The 22,605-nt window shown below is 43.0% G+C and overlaps 1 protein-coding gene across 4 annotated transcripts in view; it reads right to left on the bottom strand.

The window, feature by feature from the left end:
- LOC135216276 (intermembrane lipid transfer protein VPS13D-like) overlaps positions 1-22,605 on the bottom strand; it is a 999,641-nt gene that overhangs the window by 307,747 nt on the left and 669,289 nt on the right. For all 4 annotated transcript variants that reach the window (XM_064251439.1, XM_064251442.1, XM_064251440.1 and 1 more), the window contains one exon: positions 1,157-1,335. In XM_064251439.1, the coding sequence (XP_064107509.1) occupies positions 1,157-1,335 (179 nt within the window). The remainder of the gene's footprint in view (positions 1-1,156; positions 1,336-22,605) is intronic.

Genomic DNA, 22,605 nt, shown 5'->3' with positions numbered 1-22,605 from the left:
ATCCATAATTCTGGCTGGTATGCAGGCACTCAAAATTTAAAATGGACTTCTATAAAAGACTAAGATTAACAACCCTCATACATTCTTACTTCTGTTTTTTTTTTTACATAAATCTCTCTCCTAACTTCCCACAACACTAAAAAAAACATTGATTAGCATACATTTTATTTTACTTGTACCATCATTAGTAACATTTATGCCCCTAAAGTAATACAAATCAATCACTTTCATCGCTTAATCAGCAAAATGAATACTTATCAGTCCTCTAAAGTTTCCAAAAGTACTCTTACAACTTTCCACTTATTACTGTTGACAAGAAAATCCTCAAATAAGAAACTACTTCAGTTCAATACAACATTCACATAAGCATTCACAGGGTCAATTTATTCTCAAGTTATTTATAATACATATTTGCCCATTACTATATAAAAGTTAAATTTTCCTTCACTTTGTCAATCAACACTTCCAGCAATTATAAGCCACTCAAAACATCACAAACAACCACATATGTATTGTAATCTATTTTTCATTACTTTCCCCTAAATGAAAAGGGATTTTTCCTCCCTATTACTTATATTTTAATCCCTTCACTATTAGTGTCTTAGTTCAGTATCAATTAACATCAGCCAGCTTTGCCTCCCTTTTCTATGACAAAAAGGAGCCTCAAAATACTCTTCTTGACATTGTAAAAATACATCTTCTTTTGGAAATGCCTTAAAAAACACCACTTACTTGCGGCTCTATTTACTCATTCCACTCTTTCCCAACATTTCAAAAGAGCAGTTTTCTTTCTTCCTGAAATGATTTATAACCTTACAAATGAGTTCATGTATTCTTAATTTTTTCTAACACTGCTATTCTTCATCAGAATTACATTCAGATTCTAATTTGCAAAAAGTTAACAAGTAATCTTGCCTTTTCCTTCATGAAACATCATACTCACTATTACACACTAACTTGCATTCTCCCCATACATGCATTCATAACCACATGAACTTCCCATATCCTCTGCACAGCAGCTTTGAACAAAAGATTTTCAGGAAGTTTACATCTCTAACATATTTAAACAATGTCTACTCTTCAGCAATTCTTGAATTTTTTTGTATCTTATCAAATCATTTTTGGTAAAAATTCACTGTATAGTGAAAATACTTGCCTTATGTTAAGATAAAATGAATCAATTTTTTCAATGAGAAAGCCTCCTGACCAATTGCATCCTGGAACATCACGAAGGCATATACAGAGTAGCTGATCCTTATCGATACGAGGCCAGTGAAACGGAAGCCAGCATCCTGGAATAGCACGCAGCCAAGTTGACTGTGCTCCTGGGTCCTTCTGTAAATATAAGAATAATGGAAATTTATCTGGAAACTTCTCAAAAATGACTACTCAGTCATCATGATACTTTTTCTATAATGATATTCTTATAAAAGGCAAAACTTTTAGAATAAAAATATGATTGCATAATATACTTGTACCTGTGATTACTGGGTCACATCAACAAAAGAAAATTTGGGAATATAATACTGTAAATAAGAGTGCTCTTTATTATAAAGGACCAACACAACAGAATCTATATAAAAACATCAGTGGAATTCTTGTTTAAGGAGACTTGAACTTCAGAAATGACATAAGTACTTGTGTTGGAGGATGGTGGTTTTATAATGAGATCCTAATTTCCATTCTTTTTTTACTTTCATCTGTCTCTCTCTCATACACTATCTCCTCTCTGATGTTCATCTCTCATAACATACAGTCATAGTGGCAGTTGCCAGTTAGTCTATTATTACTAACACTTAAAAGATTGTTAACCACTTAATATTCATATATAAGTAATATCCATCAATCTTACCATTACATGCAACAGAACAATAGTTCTCAACTCTTAATCATTGTTTTCTAAATTAATAAACTGTCAATAATGTAAGTAAGTTTGTGTAACTGCCATGCAGCAAGGACCGCAGAACAGAGTTTTTGGTTATGTCAACATTACAGGCGGCCCTCGGTTAGCGGCAGGGGTTCCGTTCCTGGTCGGCAACGCTAAGTGATTTTAGACGCTAAGCGATTTTAAAGCCTACGGCTGCCGCACACCTTCTTTCAAAATTCTAGACTAGTTAACAGCACACTAGACCAGTCAAATGGCGCCTAAATCCCGCAATGGTGCAATAAGTAAAATTATATTTATGCAGTATACGTAGATCTATAGAATTTTCTGTACAGTGCATTATGGTATTATAAATACTGTAAAGTGAAAAAAGCCTTGCTTTAATCCTTTGGGTGTCTAGAGTATATAAAGATATAATAAGGCATTATACAGTGTACAGGTAGCTGTAGTGTTCAAGTTACGATAATTCGTCTTACGATAATCCGATTTTATGAGAGACCAAATTACAACAGCCTAACTTTATCCCATCTTCTAGTTACATAAGTTCAAAAACATCAAAAGAGAATGATGAAAGTATGGTTTTAACGTTATACTCGTTGCATAAACGTGTATAGCCATGAACAACCAAACGTGAAGCAACTTTTTTTTTTTAAGTACAACCGAATTCGATAACATCCGTTTGGCTTGTATTTCAATCATTGTACTATAGTACACTATTACCTAGTTGTTATAAATGACATTATGAAGAATAGAACTGAGATATCTTAATGTAATAACTTTATTCGCTATACATCAAAGATCAATATACATCAAAGATCAATCGGGAAATATACTGTTAAATTTAAACCTAGTTATAACTGAAGCTGAGAAAACTGTTCACGCTGCTAATGACTATTATCATGCATCAGCAACAAGGATAAAACTCCAGTAAACGTATGCCATCAAACACAACCGTAGATAAAATTGAGACAAAGTAATTTTAATCAAAACTACTGGGCTTGAAAGAACACATTTTACTGTTGGTTTCACGCCGATATAAGATAAATAATGCAAAATTCGTATTATGATGATATAAAGGAAAATTGCGAACGGAATCACATAATTTTTTTATGCAATAAACATGCCGCCAACGTAATCTGTTAACAAAAAAAAAAATTCACAATCACACCGAGACATATTCCATTCATATTTACACCTAAAAACATGTCGTATAAGGAAAAATAACCTTGTCTCATTCAAGTCAAGTACTATCTAGATATTCGTTAATGCCAACTAGAAGCAAGAAAATTCGCTCAGAATTGCGTTAAATATGGCGAAACAAACTCATGTTCGTTATCAGTTGATTTGAAACCAAAACATTGGCCGCTCCGCGGAATACTAACTTAGATTTGCCGTAGTATTTTATAATACAATAATATGAGAATGCATATAATATTATTGGATACAGTGAAGTAATGTATAACTTTTTAAGGGATTTATGGAAAAGGTGCATAATTAATAAAATACACCATGCATTTTTCGGAACAGTAGCGGACAAGAACGAACATGAAAAAACATCCTCTGATAACGATGAGCGTAGTTACAAAAGCTGCCTTAATTTGTATCATATTTATGTACAAAAATAAAAATACTCTATACGTAATATATTTTCATACACATTTTAAACATAAGAGCATGAACATTAATAAAATCGACACATCAACCGCTAAATTTGCATTCTTTTTAACTCTATACTTTCGGAAGAGCAGCATGCAGCTGCTTACAAGAATGAACATGAAAAAACATTGTATTTGATAACGTGAAGGGCAGTTTCAAAAAGCTGCCTTTGTATCATATTTCTGCACAGAATTAAAAATACCCTATACATAATACATTTGGATACACATTTTAAACATTAAAGCATGAACATTTATGAAATCGACACATCGATCGTTAAATTTGCAATTTTTTTAACTTGATATTTTCGGAAGAGCGGCAGGCGGCGGCTTACAAGAATGAACATGAAAAAACATCATATTTGATAACGGGAAGGGCAGTTTCTAAAGCTGCCTTTGTATCATATTTATGTGCAGAAATAAAAATTATATTGTCATGATACAATAAAGTTTTATACATACTTACCTGGCAGATATATACTATTAAATGGCCCACCCAGCCTCCCCTCAGGAGACAGGTGGAAGAGCAAATCTGTTTTAGAAAATGGGATGGTTCCTAGTTCTGCCACCCAGCGGCAGTGGCGGTAGATCACCTGACCTACCTGTAGTGTGTGCCGCGAAATTCGCATTTCTGTCGGGGACGACGGAGTCTATAGCTAAGTATATATCTGCCAGGTAAGTATGTATAAAACTTTATTGTATCATGACAATATCATTTTTATACATTCAACTTCCCTGGCAGATATATACTTAGCTGATTGGCACCTTTGGCGGAGGGTAAGAGACAGCTAATTACTGAATAGACAGGGAACAACATACGTTGTAGGTAACAAAAATATAAGAAACCTTGGTTCCTACCTGTGTCGGCGAAAGACTTCATGGCTACTGCCTAGGAGCTTACATCGCCTAAGAGCCTCAGCGAGGTAGTGACCTCATGCTAAGAATTCTTGATGGTCTGTTGATGGGGTCTTATCCACTTACTCGACAGAACCAAAGGATCTTTGTCAATGGGGTCCTATCCACTTACATGACAAAACACCTTGCCATATGGCATCATTTAAGGAGCATAACACCGATCCTGATCACCCTCGATCCTAATAACCGGGGTTAGTAAACGACGATTGAAAGGAGTTATCCCCCCAACATCCTTTCAAACGACCATAAAAAACTCAAAACCAAACAATCTTTTAGAGTTTAAAAACAATATTTATTTAAGGAATCAGTACCAGCTCCCACCTGTCCCACGCACGGTATCCGCTGATACATAAGGTCCAAGAGAAAAACACTTTTCATAAGTCACTCTGACGTCTTTTAAGTAGTGGGAGGCAAATACCGAGTTGCATCTCCAATATTGTTGCTGCTAATATGTCTTTCATTGACATATTTCTATTAAAGGCTAGGGAAGTTGCAATTGCACGGACTTCGTGTGCTCTAACCCTAAGCAGCTTAAATGTTTCCTCTTGGCATTTCATGTGAGCCTCCGTTATCACATTTCTTACGAAGAATGCTAATGCATTCTTCGACATTTGCCTCTTCGGGTTCCTTACCGCGCACCATAGGCTCTGATTACAACTTGAAGTTGACTCTTTCTCTTCAGATAAAACTTCAGTGCTCTGACCGGACAGAGAGACCTTTCTGTTTCTCTACCACAAGGGGAGAGAGGCCCTTGATTTCAAAACTTCTGGGCCAAGGCTTAGAAGGATTCTCATTCTTGGCCAAAAAACAAAGGTTGGAAAAGACAACAGCAGAATCTCCTCTAAAACCTACACCCGAGAGTCTAATGCATGTATCTCACTGACCCTCTTGGCCGTCGCGAGGGTCAAGAGAAAAATGCACTTCCTCGAGAGGTCTCTAAAGGATGCCTTATCAGGTGGTTCGAAAGTATCCGAAGAGAGAAACTGGAGGACCACATCTAGGTTCCAAATTGGAGTGGTAAAGGATTTAGACTTTGTAGTACCAAAGGATCTTATCAAATCATGGAGATCCTTATTGTCTTCTATGTTAAGGCCCCTGTTTCTAAATACAGCCGAGAGCATACTTCTATAACCTTTTATGGTAGAAACAGCTAAACGTGATTCCTCTCTAAGGAAGATAAGGAAATCAGCAATTTCGGTCACAGAGGTATCGGAAGAGGACAGCTTCTTCGACCTACACCATCTACGGAAGACTTCCCACTTCGATTGATAGACCCGCAGAGTAGAGGACCTGCGGGCTCTGGCAATTGCGCTTGCAGCTTTTCGCGAAAAAGCCTTCTCGCTCTGACAAGTCTTTCGATAGTCGAAAGGCAGTCAGGGAGAGAGCGTGGATGTTTCCGTGATATCTCTCGAAGTGGGGTTGTTTGAGCAGATCTGTCCTCATGGGAAGAGATCTGGGGAAGTCCACCGTCCATTCCAGTACCTCTGTGAACCAATCTCGAGCGGGCCAATATGGGGCGATTAGAGTCAGTTTCGTCGCCTCCGAGGAACGGAACTTTCTTAACACTTCCCCATGGATCTTGAACGGGGGAAAAGCGTAGGCATCTATGCCCGACCAGTCCATGAGAAAAGCATCTATCGCTATTGCTCTTGGATCTTCTACAATGGAGCAAAAGTTTTCTATCCTTCTGGAGAGAAATGTGGCGAACAGGTCTATCTGAGGCTTCCCCCAGAGAGACCAGAGCTTTCGGGCAGACTTCGGCGGAGTGTAGGGTCCACTCTGTTGGAAGGACCTGGTTCTTCCTGCTGAGTCTGTCTGCTCTGACATTTTTTGTCCCTTGTACAAACCTCGTCAGCAATACAGTGCCTCGTTCCTCTGCCCATATCAAGAGGTCTCTCGCTATCTTGTATAGTGTAAGCGAGTGAGTCCCCCCCTGTTTTCGGATGTAAGCCAGAGCCGTGGTATTGTCCGAATTTACCTGGACTAACCACGCCTCTGACCTCCGACTCGAAGTACTTCAAGGCTAGATGAACTGCCATAAGTTCTTTTACATTTATATGCCAGGACACCTGTTCTCCTGTCCAGGTTCCTGACACTTCCTTCTTTCCTAGAGTTGCTCCCCATCCCGTTTCCGAGGCGCCGGAAAACAACACTAGGAGAGGGTTCCGAATCGCAAGGGATATGCCTTCGTTCTTCTGAAGCGGGGTTAACCACCACCTCAGGTCTAATTTTATTTCTTGAAGAATGGGAAACTGATCCGAAAGATCCCCTTTCTTTCTGTCCCACATTCTTTGCAGGTAAAATTGCAGAGGTCTCAGATTGAGCCTCCCTAGGGAAATGAACTGCTCCAGCGACGAAAGGGTGCCCAGAAGACTTAACCATTCCCTCGCTGAGCTTCGTTCTTTCCCTAAGAAGTTTGATATTTTCTCCAAGCCTCGAGCAATTCTGTCTTGCGATGGAAATGCTCGAAAACCCCAAGAATCCATCTGAATCCCCAGATAGACAATGTCTTGGCTGGGGACCATCTGAGACTTCTCGAGGTTCACGAGCAGTCCGAGTGAGCGAACGAGATTCAACGTCGTTTCTACGTCCTCCAAACATTGTTCTTTTGACTTGGCCCTTATTAGCCCAGTCGTCCAGATAGAGGGATATGTTCACCCCCTCCAGATGAAGCCACCGTGCTACGTTCCTCATCAGGTTGGTGAACACTTGAGGAGCCGTAGACAGGCCGAAGCACATGGCCCTGAATTGAAAGACCCATCCCTGCATCATGAATCGTAGATATTTCCTCGATGACGGATGAAGAGGGACGTGAAAATATGCATCTTGTAGATCCAAGGAGGCCATCCAATCTCCTGGACGCAGAGCCGCTAGCACTGATTTGGATGTTTCCATAGAGAACTTCTGTTTCTCTACGAATCGGTTCAGTGCGCTCACATCCAGGACAGGTCTCCACCCTCCCGAGGCTTTCGGAACTAGGAACAGTCGATTGTAAAAGCCCTGAGAGTGTGGATCCGGTACCAATTCTATGGCCTCCTTGTCCAACATTTGTTCTACTAATTGCAGAAGGATCTTCCTCTTGACAGGGTCCGCGTACTTCGCCGACAGTTCTCTCGGAATAGACGTCAAGGGAGGTCTGTCCCTGAAGGGGATGAGATATCCTCTCCTCACAATTGAGAGGGACCAGTTGTCCGCCCCTCTCGACGTCCATTCTTCTGCAAAATTCAGTAGTCTGGCGCCTACTGGTGTTTGGAGGACTTGAGGTTCATTTGCTTTTCTTGGTAGGTCTAAAGGCAGAAGCCCTACCTCTTCTTTCTGCTCCTCTCTTCTTAAAGGAGGATCTCGAAGATGAACTCCCTCGAAAGGGCGGCTTCGGGACCCGTGTCTCCCCCTTCATGGCAGGAACAGCTGTCCTCGGCCTTTTGGTTGATTGAACCAGAAAGGTCCCTGTCGCCCTCTCGGTAAGTGAGTGAGAAATATCTTTCACTAACTGAGAAGGGAAAAGCTGGTTAGACAGAGGAGCGTACAGAAGGGACGACCTCTGTGCCCGGAGAGACAGCTTTCGTAAGAAAAGAACTGAATACAGTTCTCTTCTTAAGTATTCCCGCCCCGAAAAGGGAGGCCACTTCTCCCGATCCGTCTTGCACTGCTTTATCCATACAAGTCAAAATACTATTAAGGATATCGGGGCTCAGTTGTTCATTGTCTTGTGTCCTCTTGGCCATCACCCAAGGGACCAGTCCAGAAAGTTGAAAACTTCCAGACATGGAACAATCACTTGAGGAGATGGTCCATTTCAGACATTCCCCAAGTTGTCTTGGCTGAAGAAAGAGAGCGTCTCTTTGACGCGTCCACCAGCGTTGAGAAATCTGCCTCTGCAGTCGCTGGGAGGGCGAGTCCCATTGCTTCGCCTGTCTCATACCAGATACCCCTCCTCCCAAAAGAAAGTCTGGAGGAGGGCAGGTAAAGACAGTCTTTCCCTCCCTCCTTCTTGGAGTTAAGCCAATTTCCAAAAGACTGCAAAGCCTTCTTCATGGAAATTGTCGGCCGCATCTTCAAGAAGGAGGACGACGTTTGCGGTTTTCGCGCATCGTGAACAGCGACCGAGGAGAAGGAGGAGCGCAGGGACTCAATGAATCTCCAAATTCTTGGAGTAAAAGCGCAGCCAACGCTTTGTAGTCTGATAGTCCCGCCGCTTTTTGATCTTCGGTGTCAGAGACATCTTCTAATGCAAGTTCCACGGAGAATCATTATTAGCCGAGGGAGAAACGTCTCTTCTTACAAGGTGAAGGACTCTTCGCAGGATCAACTGCCTCCCGACAAGGTTGACGGCCGCCTGTGCGACATCTTGTGTCCCTGTCGGGATAATCCCGATCCTGAGAAAAAAACCCGATCATCATCTAAGCCCTCCTGGACAAAAGAGAATGACGGCCGCCTGTGCGACAGTTTTGCATTCTTCTCAGGAGGACAGCTGTGCTTGCGGCAGATTTTCACCAGAAACGGACATATCGTGAACAGACGACGGCCGCTGTGCGACGTCTTTCGTCTCTGTCCAGAGAAATCCGTTCCTGGTCCAAATCATAAAGAGACGCTTCCTGGTTGATTTTTTCTCCGTACTGTTCTTTTGAAGAAAATCTTTCAATGCGCTTGGACGTATCTGTCCGTCTCGGACTGTGTTGTCTGTCCGAGCTGTCCACATATGGAACTTGGCGCTTGGCTGGTGTCATTCCAGTACGACACTTCTGCCTGTCCGTCTTGTCCGCTTCTGGCTCCTGGCGCCCGGACGGAGTTGCCTGCGCACGACGTTTTTTCCTATCCAGGCTGTCCGCCTTGCCACGGCTGTCCGCGGTAGGCAGGCATCGCTTGAACATAGTTGTCCGCATAGGACATATCTGCCTGTCCGGGCTGTCCGCTTCTGGCGAATGTGTCTGGTTGGCGCCGTCCGCGTAGGACACTTTTTCCTCCCGTTCGAGTAGTCCAATTCTGGCGCCGAGCGCCTGGTGGTTCTGTCCGACTCGGACACTCTTCGTCATTGTCCGTATGTTGCGTCTCAATTCTATGAGTTTTCATCCTTCTTTCTTTATTCCTCTCTGTACTCGTACGAGGAGTTAGAGGAGATAAGTCTGGAGTCCGGAACACCCTTCGGACGAGATCTCTTAACCGGAAGAAAATCGTCCTTTTTCCCTCGGGAGGTCTTTTCTCAATACTCCTACTAAAGAGGAAATCTGCTCCTGCATTTTACGTAGATGTCCGTCGCTGTTTCTTCTTTCTCTTTGTCATGAATAGGAGAATGCGCTCTGGAAGGTGTAGGAGATCGAGATATTGTCCTTTTGGCTCTTTTCCTCTCGTAGGGAGAATCGTCCGGAAAACGTTCCGGGCGTCGAGTCCAACGTCGGAGCTTTCCAACTCCTCTTGATCGGACGCGACAGTTTCGTCGGAAGTCCATCACTTCTTCGAGGAGACGAATCGGATGACGAAAAGCACTCTTTCAGGATGCCTTTCCAATGGCGATCCTTGGCAGTCTGGGCGCTACAGATTCTGCCAAGGGGACGCCTGACCGGTGGGGATTCTCCGTAACCTCCGTACGACTGTCGACATTCCTTCTCCTCTGGGCCTGGGAGCTTGGAAGAGGTTCTAGGTCTGGGAGCGAGACAGAGCCGATCAGACGCACCCTCCACTACACTGGGGACACTTATGTCACTTTCCACATTCTTACCTTCAAGAGCTTGCATTTCAAGCTCCATCCTTCTTAATGCGGTCTTCAGATTTGCAATCTCCGCAGCAGAACTTGCAACATCTGCTACGGGAGAGGTTGATACTGCATGTGAGGTAATCAATTACTTGGGGGGTTAGTTATATACTAACTGGCCGTCGTTTTTTAGGAGCGTGATCTACTCATACTTCTAGAGACAGCCTTTCTAACCCTATCTCTTTCTAGTTTCCTTAAGTAGGAATCTAGTTTCTTCCATCCTTCCTCATCCATATTCACACATTCAGCACACGTGTTATTTCTCGTGCATTCATATCCCCTACACTTCTTGCATACCTTGTGAGGATCTAACGACACTTTCGGTAACCTCACCAAACAACCCTCATTCATACATCTTCTAACTTCGCAGCTAGAATCAGACATTTTTGAGCAAAATCCAAAGCCAAAATCCAAAAAACGTTCCACAAAAGCGTATGCCAAACCACAGATCCAAATACGTCACCAAAAAGACAGTCCAGAAGATCAACGGCGATGAAAAACGAAATCCAAGTCAGGAGGTAACAACAACAATGTTATGGCTACCCTCGACAGAGCAAATCTGTTTTAGAAAATGGGATGGTTCCTAGTTCTGCCACCCAGCGGCAGTGGCGGTAGATCACCTGACCTACCTGTAGTGTGTGCCGCGAAATTCGAATTTCTGTCGGGGACGACGGAGTCTATAGCTAAGTATATATCTACCAGGGAAGTTGAATGTATAAAAATACCTATACGTAAAATATTTTCATACACATTTTAACCATAAAAGCATGAACATTTATAAATCGACATATCCAAAGCTATATTTGCACTCATTTAACTCTATATTTTCGGCATAGAACAGCGTCAGAGGCATATATTTTCCCCTAATACCTATGTAATAACTCTCAATACAATTTATTAATATCATTTGCATAACCTTTATGGGCTGAACGGTATTTCTACTAATGTATGTACTCGTTAGACATTAGACATAACAGCACTAGTGGCGCTGCTGACCCAATATTGTGCCGTAAAAAGGATTTTGACGTAGGAAAAATCTATTTCTGGGTGATTGGCTCGTGTCGCCCTATGAAAGGATCCTTAATATCATTCTTTCTAGGCAAAATTAATCTAAAATTACCAGAGAAAAACAAAATTAAGAAAATGTCAGTAAAACTGACTCGCTCACTCTATAAAAGAAGTGTTGGTATGAGAATAGGGGCGAGTGGGATCACTACCACGAGACATTCACCATTTAGACCTTCCAATCAAAATTCCCACTAGAGAGAGCTGATACTAACGGGTGATGCGGCCGCTACTACTACTACTAGGGACGCCACGGACAGCAGCGCCCCTAGCGGTCATCCTTAATCTATGAACATCTTGTCCTGCAGGGAGGGCAAACAAATACAGGGTGGGTTTCATAGGGCGACACGAGCCAATCACCCAGAAATAGATTTTTCCTACGTCAAAATCCTTTTTCTGGGCTCAGCTCGTGTCGGCCTATGAAAGAGTACCAGAGAAACAGACAAGATGGGAAAAAGGACAAATGAAAATCAGTTGTAAAAAAGAGGGATATAATATAAGTGAATCAGGTATATTACAGAATACAAACTAAGTACCTTAAATCTAACTTATTCTAAACAATGACATAAAAAGAAAGCCAATAATATAAAGTACTTAAAATTAACTTATATTAAACATAGTAATATACAATAATGCAATGCAATTTAACAAAATAGATTCACTTAAATAAGGTATTTACATAATATACAAACACATTGTGTCCTACCCTAGCATAAAAAAATAAGGGTAGGTACACTGAAGTACATTATAAGTACATAGTGTGGATGTCCCTAGCAAAAAAATAAGGGACAATCCACCAATATGATCTCAGCGGCTAAGGCTAGAGTATCCGAGTAGCATGGCGATAGGGTGAGGCATGTTGTACGAGGTAGGTAGAAAGGAGACCTGGATCTATACTATGACTACCATACAGTATCAGGAGAAACAATGTTTCCCGCTGCTACTGCAGAAAATTTTAAAGATTCCAACCGGACTTTAGATAGTGACGTTTAAAGACTGTCGGAGATTTCCATCCAGTATACTTTTTAAGATCCTCGAAGTTCATATGTTGAAAGTAGTTAATTGAGGTGGCTACTCCCCTGATGTCATGTGCTTTTGGAAATGAATCAGGATTGGCTTGTTTAATGAAGTAAAGGATCTGTTGTCTAATTCCTTTTATTGATAAAGTACCACCTTTTTTCTCTCATGAAGAGAGAACCTGAGGATCTTGAGGATGTGCGAGATAGAAAGGCTCTTAAAGTTGATACTGGGCAGAGAGAAGGATCTGCGGAAGTGGGATGACTTTCCAAGGAGCCCCACCACCTTGCAAGAGGATCCTCATTTTTAGCCAAAAAACTACGATCCGGAGCAAGCAGAACTTCTCCTGAGGGGAGGAATTCCACATGACCCGCATCTCTGGATAGAGCCGACAGTTCTGAAATTCTAGCTCCTGCAGCTAGGCTTAATAAGAATAACGTCTTTCTAAGAAGCATTATGAATGTACAAGACGAGTTGTCAGTATCTGATGCTAGTTTGAGGACATCATTTAAGAACCATGAAACTGCAGTAGGCCTTTGAGAGGTTCTAAGTCTAGCACAGGCTTTAGGGATAGACGTAAAGTAAGATTCAGTTAGGTCTATCTGGAAACCCAACTGGAAGATCTTCTTCAAAAGCCGATTTATGAGTAGTAATAGTGCTAGCTGCTAAACCTTTTTCAAACAAGGATCTGAAAAAGGATATAGCTAAGTTAACTGTCATGGTTGTGGTGTTCGATTCTTTCAGGAAGGATGCTAATTTTTTAACAGCTGAGTCATATTGTCTAATAGTTGACTCTCTCTTATCTGATTCTAGGAAGAGGATGTTTTGTGGATCAATGTTAGCATCTTTGTTAGCCGCAAACTTCATGAAGTCCATAAAGTTAGGGTCTGAAGAATTCCTGAGGAAGCGAACACAGTCCTCATTTGTACTGATTGTGACAGCTTGGGATTGGGAATCCGTTGAGGTCAGAGACCCAATTCCAGAAGCAGAGGATACCAGTTGCTCTTGGGCCAGTCTGGAGCAATCAGGGCTACTAGTCCCTTGAAAGTCCTCAGCTTGCTCAAGACTTTCAAGAGAAGATTCACTGGAGGAAAGACATAAATTTTTCTCCACTGATTCCAATCTAACGACAGGGCGTCCGTGGCATAAGCCAGAGGGTCCAGGTTGGGGGCCACATAGCAAGGGAGCTTGTGGTTTGCTTGTGAAGCGAAGAGATTCTACTTGGAGACCTGGGGCGACTCTCCGGCATATCCGCTGGAATGGAACCTGTCGTCCAGGGACCATTCTGATTCCAGAGGGACCGACCGGGACAAAGCGTCTGCTATCACATTTCTTACCCCCGCCAGGTGAGTGGCGGACAGATGCCTATTTTGTGTTTGTCTGCTAGTGCAAAGATGGCTATCATGACATGGTTCACATGTTTGGATTTGGACCCTCCCCTGTTGATGCAATGAACTACCACTGCACTGTCCAAAACTAGTCTTAGATGAGACTTTTTCGGGGGAAGAAGTCTCATCAGGGTAAGAAATACTGCCATTGCTTCCAAAACGTTTATGTGGAGCTGGCGGAACTGAACTGACCAAGTCACCCTGAACTTGTTTGAATTGAGAATATCCCCCCCACCCGGACAGGGAGGCATCCGTGTGAATGGTTAACACTGGAAGGGGATATTGAAGGGGTACTAGTTTGGCCAGGTTCTTCACTTTTGTCCATGGACGGAGTTGATTGCGAAGGATCTGTGGAATTACTGACAACTTGTCTCGAGATTTGGCGTTTGCTCTCGATCGCCAAACTCTGTTTATATCTTTCAGCCTTGCTTTCAGGAGGATGTCTGTCACTGAGGCAAACTGAAGAGAACCTAGGATTCTTTCCTGGCTTCTCCTTGATGTTTGTTTGCATTTGAGAAATTGTTTCACAGACTTGGCTATTTCTTTCCGTTTGACCACTGGAATTGAACAGATTGTGGGAAGACAAATCCCATTGGATTCCTAGCCACTGAAAACGAGACTCTGGAGTAAGTCTGGATTTCGTTTTGTTTATCTGGAACCCCAGATGTTCCAGAAATTGAACTACCTTTTTGGTGGCTTTGAGACATTCCTCGACTGTTGGTGCCCAGATCAACCAATCGTCGAGGTATGCTGCTACCATTATCCCCTGAGTTCTCAATTGTTGCACCACCACTTCTGCTATTTTTCGTGAATACCCTGGGGGCTACATTCAGACCGAAGGGCATCACTTTGAATGAGAATGTCTGATTTCCTAGTCTGAATCCTAGGAATGGGCGGAAGTGCCTGGCTATAGGGATATGATAATATGCGTCTGTAAGATCGATGGAGCATGTGACGGCTCCACGAGGAAGTAAGGTCCTTACCTGCGAGATGGTAAGCATTTTGAACTTGTCGCAACAAATGAAAGAGTTTAGCCTTGACAAGTCTAAGATTACCCTTCTTTTTGTTGAGCCTTTCTTTGGCACGCTGAATAAGCGACCTTGAAATTTTAGATGCTTGACTCTCGCAATAGCTCCTTTCTGAAGGAGTTCGCTCGCATAATCTGTCAATTCCTTTGAAGGTTCCTGATAAAATGATTTGATTGGAGGGGGATCTTTGATCCAACTCCAACCCAATCCCTTGGACACTATGCTCTGTGCCCAATTGCTGAACCCCCACCTGTGACGGAAGAGGAACAGCCTCCCTCCTACCTGGGGAGCCTCACTGTTGTTGGGCGGGTTGACCTCCACGCCCTCCTCTGAACTGCCTACCCCTTGTCGCTCTTCCTGTGCCACGCTGGCGAAAGTGGCCTCGTCGCTCTGCTACCTCTCGACTGCCTATTAAAGGGAGGGTAAGCCTGACCTTCATACATAGGGTTGAAGGCCGGCGAGAGTGCGTAGAAGGTCGAGGGTTGCGACTGAGGAGACAACAGGAGGATGGGTTGGGTCTGTTTTGAGGTTGAAGGTTGTCCCTGTTGGGTAACTGGGACGGCCTGAACGAATTGCTGTTGCTGCTGATGTTTTTGGTAAGGTTGGAACCTTTTACCAGACTTTTTTAGTTTCTTACCAGCAGCGGGGGCGGATTCTTGTTTCCTTCTTAGGAGATACCCCACCTAGCTCTAGGCTCTGGTTGAGCCTAGCAGCCTCATGGTGCACCTCATTCACAGCGGACTCTGGGAAGAGGTCCGCCCCCCACATGCTGGAAGCCAGGAGTCTATTAGGTTCGTGCCTAATAGTGCACTCCTGCAGAACGTGCTTTCGGCAGTTCCTCCTAGCTTGGAAGAAGTCGAAAGCATCCGTCTGAACCGTTTGAAGCTGAGACTTGGCCAGAATCTTAAATAGAGGTTCCGTGCCATACAATAGAGCAGCCATCTCAGTGATAATTAGAGAATTGAGGGATCTTCCAAACCTAGTTCGAGCGTTCGAACTCTGCCTGGATCAAGGTATCAGGCAGCCTTGGAAGCTTTTCGCCAACTGGTCCATTGCACAGTCCGGTTTGAGCTTACCAAGCGTGAAAGTGGCAGGCAAGTTCTCCCACAATTCTCCGAAGGCTGGAAAGAGCGGAGAAGTAGAATCCGCTTCCCTCAGCTGTGGCATGGGCTCATCCTTGAGGACTGCCTGAAGAGTCGCTTCCACTATTTTTGGTAGCGAACGGAAGAGAAGCCTCCTCCTCCGTCGCAAAATTAGTGAAAGGACTCTTGAAAGCCTGGAGCTTAGTGTTGGTACACTCCCAGTCCTCAAGGCAGTGAAACCCATTCCCGCTGAGCGTGCTCTCTACTATAAAGCACGTTCTCTCTGGAGATCTTGTCCTCCCTAGTGAGGGCCGCCACGGTCAGCCTAGCATATCCAATGAAAGGCTGAGTCAATCCCGGAGGATAAAACTCGAAGTCGTCAATCCTTCGAGTTCCACACTCCGGGACAGAGATCATACCGTCCTTGAATGGAGCGTAAGCGGCCACTCTCCATGGGTTATCCATGGAGAAGGCTGGTAGCGACTCATAAGGAGGTAGCTGGAGAATACCAGCACCTGCTACTGGGGAGACTGGATGAGGAGCCTGAGCAAGCCCAGCTACTCGGTCCTCATTCTCTCTAACTCTGTTAGAGAGATCTTGGATGGACTGGCCCGACTGACTCAGGGTGCTCGACAGCTGTGCAAACATCTGTTCGAACTTGGTTCCGAGGGCGGAGACCTGTGAGCCTACCATCTCTCCTACCTGTTGCATCACCACTGCTGAGAAGGCAGTGGGATCAAAGGTGCTCGGTCCCGCTACTCCAACCGGCGTTGCCGGAGTGGATGCGGTAGAGGCCGGAGAAGGCATTGGCTCAGCAGGAGCGCGAGCCTTCTCCTTAGAAGCCTTGCTTCTAGAGCTCTTGGAGTATGAAGAGCTCGGCTTAGCCTTCACCGCGTCAGCATAGGAAGTCGAAGACTTCTTAACTGAAGAAGACGACGACGACTTTTAGAAGTCGTCTTATGGAGGGTCTTCTGTTCTCTCTGTCCCTTCACCTTTGGGGGTACAGAGAGAGCGGGAGAGCGGGCAGGGATCTCAGATCCCGAAAAGCCTTGGAAAGAAGCAGTAGAAGAAGGGACAGGAGAAGATCCAGGAGCGCCCAAGGAAAGACCTTGGGCGCCCGACACACCTACCTCAACCAACAAATCCTCCGCACCTACCGCCATAGGCTCAATATTTAGGCCCCGAACGACTGCTGCACCTCTTGCTGGATGGAGGCGATGAGAGGGGCTGCAGAGATAGGGTCAACGTATCCTGTTGACTTGCCGCCGGGGAAAATCTGAACGGCCAGCTTCTTATCCAAGATGTATGGCTGGCCCTTGGCGGCGTTCTCCCGAAGCCGCCCACCCAAGCCTTCAGGGTTGCTAGGGCGACTTCCCTCACACCGGCAGCCTGAAAGAGAAGGCGAAATGAAGCTTCTAGTGGCGGGGACGGGGTTTAACAAGCTTATGACTAAGTGTTGTTAGTAATACGATAAAGAAGTCTAAAATCGACTTACCCACCCCACCAGCTGACTGACAAGGTCATAACAGATGGCGCAGGCTTCCGGGTGCCAGACGATCATGGCGTTGTGAGTCGTGGCACACGCGGCGTGAGACCTGCACTCATCGTGGGCGCAGGGGTCGTACAGAGTCGCATTGCACCCTAGGACCTGACAGTTGGTAGCCTGTAAGTGGAAAGATACATAAGCGTCAGGAGAACACTTACAGCCTAACAATTGCTCCGCTGCATGCCGGAGCGAGAAAGTTAGATTAAGCCAGAGCCCCGCCATAATACGTGTGGTAACAAGATGGTTGGAGTTTGTCCAAGGCTACGCCGGAGACAAGAGAAAGAATCCAACCAGGTGTGGTGGTGGAGATGAAACCACAGACGGAAGACGACAGGAGATGGTATACACACAGTTATATAATACTAAAATTCATCGTAAAATTAGGGTATATCCTTAAATATAACGAAATAAATATCAGTCTTTTGTCCCCCGTCTACTAGAAGAGTGCCCGGGTAAGAAGCAAGCTCTCCTCCGGTAGCGGGAAAAAAGGGAAGGATATAGTAGGCAAGCAATAGACCACTAGTAGTGACCACCCCGCCCGCTGGCGGAGCCAGACGAACTATAACCAAAGGTGCCCCGGCTGCGGCGGAAGGCTCCGTTCGTTATAGTAGGGGAAAGGTGGGACTGAGCAATGGGGGGGGGTTGTTCCCGGCGTAACGCGGCGGGAGAGAGAGAGGGGGGGGTGGCCTACTCCTCCCCGTCCCAACAACTACCCTCGGCTGACCCCGGTACCCGAAACAAGTGGTCGCCCTAAACCCCAGCTGGGAAGAACCCTGGCCTCCTCAGAGAAGGAGGGAGGAAGGCTACTGAGGTTTGTCATGGTAACCAAGGGGTCCCCCAGACCCCTCCCTATACCTGGTAGGGAGGGAAGGGGAAGGGTAAGGTGCGATGGAACACGTGACCGCAAGTGGCCTAAGCCGCGATAGCAACACAACCGTGGGAGGGCCACGTGAACCAGGCTGTACCAATACATGGGACATGCACCTAGGCTAGCCTAACACCCTAAATAGAACTAAAATTACATCGTAAAAGGTGGAAAAGACACTTTTAGTAAAAGAAAAAGAAGCCCAGGAGGAGGCAAACTGTTCCGAGGAACAGTAGACTACTCGGAGCCAGCAATAGCCGATGAAGAGCAAGAGCCGGGATGCTGGGCCTGCCAGACAGAATAGCCCTAAATACCAAACTAAGAGAATTGGTAAATGGGCTAACCTAGCTAAAAAGGCGATGTAAAAAACGATGAACGTGATATAGTAAGCCCATAAGTACAAGAAGTCCCAGTATGGAAGACCGGGAATTCTTAACATGAGGCAGCATGGCGCTGCCACGAGTCGACCGGGAAACCGTATATGACCTATTAGAAGGAAAATACTGGTCCCTGGAAGACTAAAATACGGTAAAATACTACTTATGAGGCACTTAACTTAGCCGATGCGATGGCAGCACGTTCCATGATAGATAAGGAGGTAAATCCAAAGATAAACAGCACAAGTGAAAAAATGCGTACAACGCGTACTGCTAATAATTAAGGATGACCGCTAGGGGCGCTGCTGTCCGTGGCGTCCCTAGTAGTAGTAGTAGCGGCCGCATCACCCGTTAGTATCAGCTCTCTCTAGTGGGGATTTTGATTGGAAGGTCTAAATGGTGAATGTCTCGTGGTAGTGATCCCACTCGCCCCTATTCTCATACCGACACTTCTTTTATAGAGTGAGCGAGTCAGTTTTACTGACATTTTCTTAATTTTGTTTTTCTCTGGTAATTTTAGATTAATTTTGCCTAGAAAGAATGATATTAAGGATCCTTTCATAGGCCGACATGAGCTGAGCCCAGAAAAATACCTTAAAATTCCTTATTTTTTTAATGAATATTTTTGACAACAGCCATAAAACCGACTGCGCCGTTAACCGCGGGCCCCCTTTATTCCCGTTTGGTGCATCTGCAGATTGTTTAATAAACACTGGCGCCTTTTCTCTTCCTCTGTGAAGCCCTCAGTCTCATGACATTTCAATAACACACATTTCTTCACTTTTAAACAAACATACATTTCACCAAGTTCAAAATAAATACACTGTCATATCTTCCTTTTTACCTTTTAAAGTCTTTCTTTACTAGCTACAACATCACCACCAGACAATGGTACCTCTCCTTCTTCCTCTTCCTCTGTGAGATTTTCATTCTCTCAGCCTCTTAATACTTAGTTTTTTCACTTTTAAACATACAGTTCACCATGCTCACATCAAATATACTACTGACATTTCTTCTTTTTCAGTCTTACTTTACATGCGACACCATCACAACCATGCTAATCCTTACATTTGTACTACCAGAGATTCAAGAACAGTAATTACAATAAAAACACTGTATACTAATCTAAAAAGGGATGAGACTAGGTCATTATGCGGAAAGTTTTTTTACATGGCAAATTTTATCATTACTATACTTAATGTTTCCCATTATTTGATAAAATGGTATAACAATGCACTTTACATTAATTTCCCTTGCATACAACTAATTAATAATCATACACAAATAAAAACAGAAAATAACCGTAAGTTTAATATCCATGAAGACTGCTGATGGGTATTAGCTTAGATAACCTAGCTGTACCAGGGAAACAATGAAGAGTCTGTCAGTCTGTCTGTCAGGCACTTTCCTTTCTTTATTTCTCAAAAGCTTTCATTATCCCATTGATTAGTATTTTTTATAAAAGTAATACATATGTCTTACTGCTGCTATTAGTACTGCACTATACATAATTAAATTTGCATAAAAAATTACTCAATCATTTCAAACAAAGTTCTTTCCGAACTCTCCTTCATATTATGTATTATTTTATTCCACACATTAATATAGGTAACACCCGTTATTCAAATGCAAAATAAAATAACAATGCCAGTATGTATTAATCCTTAAGAGCCGGGCTAAAAATTCAGTATGCAGCACCCCAAGCCAGGGAAACTGTGAGGTTGGCCAATTTAAAAAAAAATAACATGTCAATGGCAAGAGAAAGGTATGCAAATGCATAAGGTGTAGAAATTGTTTTTTTAATTTTCCCTACCTTCCTATACATCTTTTTTCTAATTATTTTATTTTATTTTGTAAAATGATAATTACAGCTCACACAATATAAAACAGAGTATATATATTTGTTCTAAAACATTTACGTAAATTTACTGAGATCGAAGATGCAGTAACTTTTTGGGATTATACATGTTTTTCTAATATATTTCTTTATATTTTTCTTTGCAAAATTACAATTATACATGATATACTATCATAAAAGATAAGAACTAACACCAATAGCAACCACTGGGTATATTTATGAGCAAATATATAATAAGACGTCATGTGAGAGAGAAAGGCAGTATACATGCTCCCTTGAAGTCAAGATCACAACTAGCTCATGAGCTGCCTGCTTCTTGATTTGAGGCAGTCTTAAAAGTTGCCATTAGTTAACTTATGGGCTATAGAAGTAATGGAACCTCTTTCCTGTCTGATTCCTTCAAACTGATGGGGCATAATATTGATTGCTGACCATAAGTGAATCTGTTCACCAACCAAAACCTGTTATTGCTACTCATATGGGGATATCTGTCGACTTAGGGTTAATTCAATTTACATGAAAAACTTACAAACATTCATCTGATATAAATGTTAATTTTCTGAGAGGGCTGAGAATTTGCCATTTAATGTGGGCGTTTCTTTAACAGGTAATCGAAAGCCTCTGTCAACTCAAATGGACATTTTTATTTGACTGACATTGAAGACGCCTGAGAATGGTTATTTTGCTTGCATAAGCTTTTTGTTTACATCATTATTTTGTGAACAGTATAACTGATCTCAGTAAACACATGTGAAGTTTAGATTTTACATTTGAATGTCTAATTCCAAGTCTGTTAAAAGGGATTTTGACGAAGGAAAAATCTATTTCTGGGTGATTGGCTCGTGTCGCCCTATGAAAGGATCCTTAATATCATTCTTTCTAGGCAAAATTAATCTAAAATTACCAGAGAAAAACAAAATTAAGAAAATGTCAGTAAAACTGACTCGCTCACTCTTAAAAAGAAGTGTCGGTATGGCAATAGGGGCGAGTGGGAACACTACCATGAGACATTCACCAATTAGAACTTCCAATCAGAATCCCCACAAGAGAGAGCTGATACCAATGGGCGATGCGGCCGCTACTACTACTACTAGAGGACGCCACGGACAACAGCGCCCCTAGCGGACATCCTTAATCTAAAAACATCTTGTCCTGCAGGGGGGGCAAACAATACAGGGTGGGTTTCATAGGGCGACACGAGCCAATCACCCAGAAATAGATTTTTCCTTCGTCAAAATCCCTTTTCTGGGCTCAGCTCGTGTCGGCCTATGAAAGAGTACCAGAGAAACAGACAAGATGGGAAAAAAGAAAAAACAAATGAAAAAGCAGTTGTAAAATGAGGGATATAATATAAGTAAATCAATTACAGCATATAAACTAAGTACTTAAGTCTAACTTATTCTAAACAGTAACATAAAAGAAAGTTAGTAATGTAAAGTACTTAAAATTACAGTAAACACAGTAAATATAATAATGCAGTGTAATTTTAACAAAATAGATTTACTTAGATAACTTATTTACAAAATATACAAACACATTGTGTCCTACCCTAGCATAAAAATAAGGGTAGGTACACTGAAGTACATTATCAGTACAAAGAGTGGATGTCCCTAGCAAAAAAATAAGGGACAATCCACTAGTATGATTTCAGCAGCTAAGGCTAGGATATCCGAGTAGCATGGCGATAGGGTGAGGCATGTTGGATGAGGTAGGTAGAAAGGAGACCTGGATCTGTACTACAACTACTATACAGTATCAGGAGAAACAATGTTTCCCGCTGCTACTCGCTGAAAATTTTAAAGATTCCAAGGACTTTAGATAATGACGTTTAAAGACTGTCGGAGATTTCCATCCAGTATACTTTTTAAGATCCTCAAAGTTCATATGTTGAAAGTAATTAATTGAGGTGGCTACTCCCCTGATGTCATGTGCTTTTGGAATGAATCAGGATTGGCTTGTTTAATGAAGTAAAGGATTTGTTGTCTAATACCTTTTACTGACAAAGTACCACCTTTTTCTCTCATGAAGAGAGGACCTGAGGATCTTGAGGATGTACGAGATAGAAAGGCTCTTAAAGTTGATACTGGGCAAAGAGAAGGGTCTTGCGGAAGTGGGATGACTTTCCAAGGGGCCCACCTTGCAAGAGGATCCTCATTTTTAGCCAAAAAACTAAGA

This window comes from Macrobrachium nipponense, chromosome 6 (assembly GCF_015104395.2).
Source record: "Macrobrachium nipponense isolate FS-2020 chromosome 6, ASM1510439v2, whole genome shotgun sequence".
Taxonomy (NCBI): domain Eukaryota; kingdom Metazoa; phylum Arthropoda; class Malacostraca; order Decapoda; family Palaemonidae; genus Macrobrachium; species Macrobrachium nipponense.
This window is presented reverse-complemented; position numbering and strand designations above follow the sequence as displayed.